Raw genomic sequence first — 6,482 nt, 5'->3', positions numbered from 1 at the left:
GTCTCTCTGTCAAAAAATAAATAAAATCTTTAAAAAACAAATTAAAAAAAAGATTTTATTTATTTATTTTGAGAGGGAGAGCGTGCACAAGAGAGCATGAATAGAGGGGAGGGGCGGAGGGAGAGGGAGAAGCAGGCTTCCTGCTGAGCAGGGAGCCCGATGCAGGGCTCCATCCCAGGACCCTGGGATCATGACCTGAGCCAAAGGCAGATGCTTAACTGACAGCCACCCAGGCACCCCACCATACAGTACTCTTAGTTGACATTTATATAGCTGTAACAAGATGTCCTTAAAAAACACTTTATTGAGGTATGATTGACATACAAAAAGCTGTACATATTTAATGTATACAACTTGATGAGTTTGGAGATAAATAGACATCTGAGAAACCATCTCCACAATCTGTGCCATGAACATATCCATTTCCTCCAGAAGTTTCCTTCCTTTCTTTCTTTTTCCTATCCCTCCTCTCTAGCCAAATACAAAAGTAAACCAACAGGGATAACTCCAGATTTAAAAATGCTCCCTCTGGTAGCAGCACCTTGTCAAGGGAACTAGAGGTACAAGTGATTTAATCATCTATTGTTCTAATGATTAGATTATGGTTAGCATGATTAGATTGTACTCCACTTGATCAAACTGAATCAGTCAAGAAATCCTAGAAGTCTCCACCCACTCCTTGAAGGTGACCTGGTTCCTGTTCTGGGACACTTTGCTAGTTGGAAGTTCAATGCCTGATTTTCCTTGAGAATCATGATTTTAAGAGTATTAAATGCAGAAAACGCTGTGTTATAACTTTTAATATACTATCAGCAGGGATGTTGTCCAGCATGTGATTTGTTTGCATTGATGAACGATTTTATAAATTTTTAGGCAAAACTATGTACAATCATCCTATGGTTTACACAATTGCATTTCTAGAAAATCCAAATGTATGTTAATGTGCAAGGATACTTATATGTCATTGTATGTAGAACTGAATTGGATGTAAGTTCAAAACCTCAAAACAAATTTTCCACCCATATTCCTGACCAGGTCACTGCAGAGCGGTGACAGGCTTACAGTTAGCCTGGTTGACCTGGTCACTGTCAACCTCAGCCCTCATTCCCCATGTAGACCAACCCGGCCAACTGCAGGTTTCACATCCCTGTGTTGGGTGGCCACACCCTGATCGAGATTCAGTGGTTTAGTTGGGATTCAATGGCTTAGTGGAGGTAATCACCTCACAGTTGTTGTGATTAGGTTATGCGTCTCAGGATCAGAGGACACTCCACCCGCTGAAACTGAGTCCATCAGGAAGTCCCGGAAAGTCTCCGCCCACTCCGTGGAGGTGACCGAATATAATAAGCCCACTGTCTGTCCTCAGACACTCTGCTGGTCGGAAGAGGGGAACCAGGTGGTCAGCCCCCTGGCCGCAGCGCCCCCGCAGCCTCCAGCGGCCACCACTATGCCCTCGTCCCCACTCAGGGTGGCTGTGGTGTGCAGGAACAACATGAACAGGAGCATGGAAGCCCACAGCATCCTCCTCAAAAGAGGGTTCCACGTCCAGTCTTTTGGAGTCGGATCTCGGGTGAAGCTCCCAGGACCCTCAAGCAATCGCCCGGTGATCTACGATTTCTCCACGACGTATAAGCAGATGTACGAGGACCTTTGCAGGAAAGACCGGGAAGGCTACAGCAGGAACGGAATCCTGCACCTCTTGGGGAGAAACGAGAGGATCAAGCCGCGCCCCGAAAGGTTTCAGGAGTGCAGCGACGCCTTCGACGTCATCTTCACCTGCGAGGAGAGTGTGTATGACCGAGTGATGCAAGAGCTGTGGGCCAGGGAGCAGGAGACCTTCCAGCCCGTGCACGTGGTCAGCGTGGGCATCGCAGACACCTTGGAGGACGCCACCCTCGGGGCTTTCCTCATCTGCGAGCTGTGCCAGAGCCTCCAGCAGGCAGACGACGTGGACAGTCTGGATCAGCTGCTGCTGGCGGCGGAGGAGAAAACAGGAAAGAGCTTTCTTCACACGGCCTGCTTCTACTAAAGGTCTTGGCTGGAGTTGGCGCCTTCGTTAGGTTAACAGCTTTCGTGTGGCGTTTTGGACTAGTCCCTATTTTCTGAGAAGGGCTTTTAACGCCCTTTCCGCGAACTTCTGTTTGTGCGATTTTTAGGTATATGCCACCAGGGAAGGGTTGAGCAAGAAAAAGCGTTTCTTGGGAAACGAGGACAAGGGCTAGTAGTCATGGAAACAGTCCAAACCTGGGGACATTGTTCTGGGTACTTTGGGCACAAGAAGTAACTCAGCGCTCACGTGGGTCTGCGAGGACGTGACTGCCACGGCCTGCGCTTTGCAGGGGAGCGACAGGAAGTTTATAATGGAGTGCGGGACAAGTGATTTGTTGAAAGATATTCAGCGAATAAACAACACTGAAAGGCAGCTGCTGCGGAAGGCTCTGGCCAACTGATCTCTGAACGTAAGGGAGATCCTGCACTGCTTGAACGTAAGCAGCGCGTGCGGCCAGGGACCCAGGCTGGACGAGGCCTTATCTGACCTGCGCACGCGCGGACTGACTGCTTTGGTTCCTTAACCCCTTACTCCTTGTCGTTTGTTTGCTGCGTGACTTTCTGTTGTGCTTTGCTTTGCGTGATGTGTGTGAAGCCAGGTGCAGTGTGTAGTGAAATGTCATTGAGTTTGGAATCCTGAACCTACTTTACCCTTGCTTTATGATTAAATAAAGCTGACGTTGTGCAGAGACACAACTCGTGCTTGCCTTTCTAGCATGCTCGCGATGGTACCCACTCTGAACCAACAGGAAAAGAGACATCCTTAACACCAGCGGTGAGAAATTTAGAGCTGAGAAGTCTGTACAGACAACCCTTGTTGCTCGGCTCTAATCAACTACCCCAGCCTGAGTTCTGTTTAGAATTCCTTACTAATTGAAGCTCCTGAAATTCGGTTTTCTTTATCCTGTCAATTCATTAAAGATTTATCGTCTCCTTGTCTAAAAAGTATAAAAACTACCTGCCTTGGTCATTTCTTTAGGTCTCAGGTTCATTATTGGGCTTCTGTGAGCACATAATAAAGCTGATTTTTTTTTCTCCTGTTCATCTATCTCATGTCAATTTAATTCTTAGTCCAGCTGGGACACTTTGATTGGTAGAAAAGATATTTTCCTTCTCTTCACTAATTAGTTTTTTAGAAGAGCATAAAGTATGGAGAACTAGCTAGGATAATATACTTTGCATTTACATCAAATGACACATTTTTTCCCCCTGAAGGTGGGATTACTTTCTTCTTCCTGTCTTCTGATTAAAAACAATAATATACAAGATTGCTTTTATAATCAGTTAGAATATAAAGTTATTTCCAAGTTGAAAAAAGTTCACATCCTACATTCAGGATGAGGAAAACCAAATAAAATTACTTATAAAAGAATACAAACAAAGCAGGAGAATTTTTTCCCCTAGCAACCATAAATGTGGATTTTTGATGAGCAAGCACTAAACAGAATGGTACACTAGGTAGGCAAATGAAATAAAAATGTGTCATAAATCTCAAGAATCCCATGAGATCTACAAATTATGCATGGATGTTTATAGACCCTTAGGAAAGAATGAAAATTCATTATTTATGGCTTCAAAATGCGAATCATGACCAATCCCGGGATGAATATAACTGCAACAACATCCTTTACATGAAAAACAAAAATTTGAAAATCATATTATGTGTATTGCTATTGCAGATTGAAAAAAATAACTTTACTATTCATTAATTCAATATTTAATGCCAGTGTAAGTATTAAAAGAGGGCTGTAGCAAGCCTGGTTTAGCTGGGAGAGCTTTGTTGTAGTGAATATCTTAAATGTGAACACTCAGTGTGGGCTGGAGATTAGAGCAGGTGGGGAGGAGTGGGCAAGAAGCTAGTCAGGAGAAGGCCAGGGAGGGGAATGGCACTTAGGGCCCTGGGATCCAGGCATTTGGGGGAGGGCAAGGCTGATGGGGACAGCCATGTCCCTGGGGCCCTGATGTAAGCACTCCCCTCAAGAGCTCTCGTGAAAGAGAATAAACAGCCCAGTGCCTGGCTCCCAACAAGCTGAATGTCATCTCCAATCTCAGTAAGAGCTGGTGAGTAAATTAGACATGTGTGTAGAGGGCAGGTTCCAGGATCAAGGTAAGRATTGGACTGYTGTCACATCCCAGGGAGGCCTGGGAGTGGGGGTGAGGGGCCAGGACTTTCGTGCACCAAGAATGGTAAAGACCAGAGATACCAATCTGGTTGGTTACAGCAGCAGTGGAGGTGTTGGTTTGGGAAGGGAGGTTGAGAGTATATGGGTAGCTCAGGTTAATGAAGGTTGCTCAAGAAAGAGAAGTAATCCAATATGTGGCAAGTGCTCTAATGATTAGGTTAGACATGAGAAAACAGAAAAGATCATGACTTATTTCAAGCCCTTCTTGGCAACCATGACAAGAGCCCAGCGAATGACTGGTATCTCTGCTGGGCTTCCCAAAGCAGGGCTTGGGAAGCAGACCAGGACATCTCAGGCAGGTGTGAGGAGGGAACTACGGGGGAGGGGCATTGAATGGGACATTGAGGATGAACTTGTGTCAGACCAAAGTCATCCTAATTTGGTCAGGAGACCAATTGAGCAGGCAAACCCTCAACCTCTGAGCTCCCTGCCTTCTCTCACTGGCTCCTATTAATAAAATGTCTTTAGGATGCCTGGGTGGCTCAGTCACTTAAGCGATTGACTCTTGATCTCAGGCAGGTCTTGATCTCAGGGTTGTGAGTTCGAGCCCAGCACTGAGCTCCACCCTGGGCATGGGGCCTACTTAAAAGAAAAAAACAGTTCAAAAAATAAATTTTTTTCTGCTACTCCCTTTCCCCAAACACATGACCATCACCGGCTTCTGTAATCTGCTATCTATGGCATCTTCCTTCTTGCCATTTTCTTCTTTCCTTTCCCAATCAGGTCTGTGGGGCACACACCAGCCCTCACATCCCTCCCATGCCATCCTACTGGTTTTCCTGCAGATCAGCTGCCCTCACTGGAGAGAACGTTCTCACAGAGCAGCCATATGCTCTATAGGAGACAGTGCCCTGACCTAGGCCGGCTGAATGGACTTCTTTGGTGACTCTGATGGCAGAACACTTTCTCCCAGCACTTGGAGGATGGAAATTGGAGATGATTTTTTTCTCCAGAAAGAAAAATCAGGGGCACCAAGAGGATAACTGGAATGGAAGAAATAATGTTCTTGAGTGTAAGATATACTAAGCTACTAAGCTAAATATTTTTAAATACCCCTTCACGAAGGGGAATTAGCATTTGCCTCCAATTATTCAAACTTTCTGCTTACAAATTTGATTTTCTCTCAAACCATGAGGGCAGAACTCGCCTAATTCCCATTGCTTCTATTTCCCCCGTTTATAAGTATGGTGCCTGAAAAATAGTTACTGCTTCCTGAATGACCAAGTGAATGAATGAATGAATGTATACTAAGAACTAACTGATAAAGTTTCCACCTGCAGAAAACCTCCCAGATATCATGCATATCCCTTTCCAGTAATAATGCCTTATTTTCCAAATTCAGTCATTTCTGAACTTCGTTTCCTAAGGTGTGAGCACGAGCAGTGCCTTATTCAGGTACACAGATTCCGTCAATGTTACTTAAAGGTCTGTTGACTCTCTCTGCAAGTGAGCCCACAATGTGGTGAAGTCAGAGAGATTTCAAATCTCATTTCCATCATTTAGGCCAAATATGCCTGTACAAACACCACCCTGCTTCCTTCAGCATTCCCTATGCACAGCTAACTGGAGCTGAATAAACACTGTTCAGTGAACAGGCCATACTTGGATTTGAATACCCACATTTTCTTCTCTTGTTTCCCTTCCTTTTCATTCTTTTCCTTATGATGAACTACCTACCACAAGGTCAAGTTCAAGAAACATCTTGTTACATAGCCTTTCCAGATACATATAATGATTTCCTTTGTATATTCATAATCCTCTGTTTGTAGGAGAAATACATACAATAATGTGTTTTATTTGATTAGCTGGGTATATATATGTATATATACATATACGTCAAATTAGACTATCACTCATTGAGGTAGAGAATATGTCCTCTTGACTTCTTATGTTTCTTATTGTTTGCGTGTTCACAGAAGATGGAGAGTGGGAGATATGCTGAAAGCTCCTAGTGCCTTTACAAAGAATATTGCAAGAAAATTTGCATTTTCAACTCTGTCTATGGATTGAAGGTGATATCTCTGGTAGTCTCCACAGGTATGATTTCCTTAAACCACACTGGTGTTGGCCACACAATCTTCTACTTCCTGGGCATCCCTGGGCTAGAAGACCAGCACATGTGGATTTCCATCCCCTTCTTCATTTCCTATGTCATCGCCCTGCTCAGGAACAGCCTGCTCATCTGCATTATCCTCACAAAGCACAGCCTCCGTGAACCCATGTACCTCCTCCTCTGCATGCTGGCCGGAG

General features: G+C 44.7%; 1 protein-coding gene across 1 annotated transcript; it reads left to right on the top strand.

The window, feature by feature from the left end:
* The first annotated feature begins 1,443 nt into the window (after positions 1-1,443).
* On the top strand, positions 1,444-2,942 carry LOC112840741 (RNA polymerase II subunit A C-terminal domain phosphatase SSU72 like protein 3-like). The gene has a single exon (XM_073879601.1). It carries the CDS (start codon positions 1,448-1,450, stop codon positions 2,027-2,029), a length of 582 nt encoding a protein of 193 aa, XP_073735702.1. The 5' UTR covers positions 1,444-1,447; the 3' UTR covers positions 2,030-2,942.
* The last annotated feature ends 3,540 nt before the right edge of the window (positions 2,943-6,482 follow it).

Source organism: Callorhinus ursinus, unplaced genomic scaffold, assembly GCF_003265705.2.
Source record: "Callorhinus ursinus isolate GAN/ISIS: 27379988/994484 unplaced genomic scaffold, GSC_fseal_2.0 scaffold35, whole genome shotgun sequence".
Taxonomy (NCBI): Eukaryota; Metazoa; Chordata; class Mammalia; order Carnivora; family Otariidae; genus Callorhinus; species Callorhinus ursinus.
Note: the sequence above shows the minus strand (reverse complement) of the source record. Positions and strands in the feature narration are given on the sequence as shown.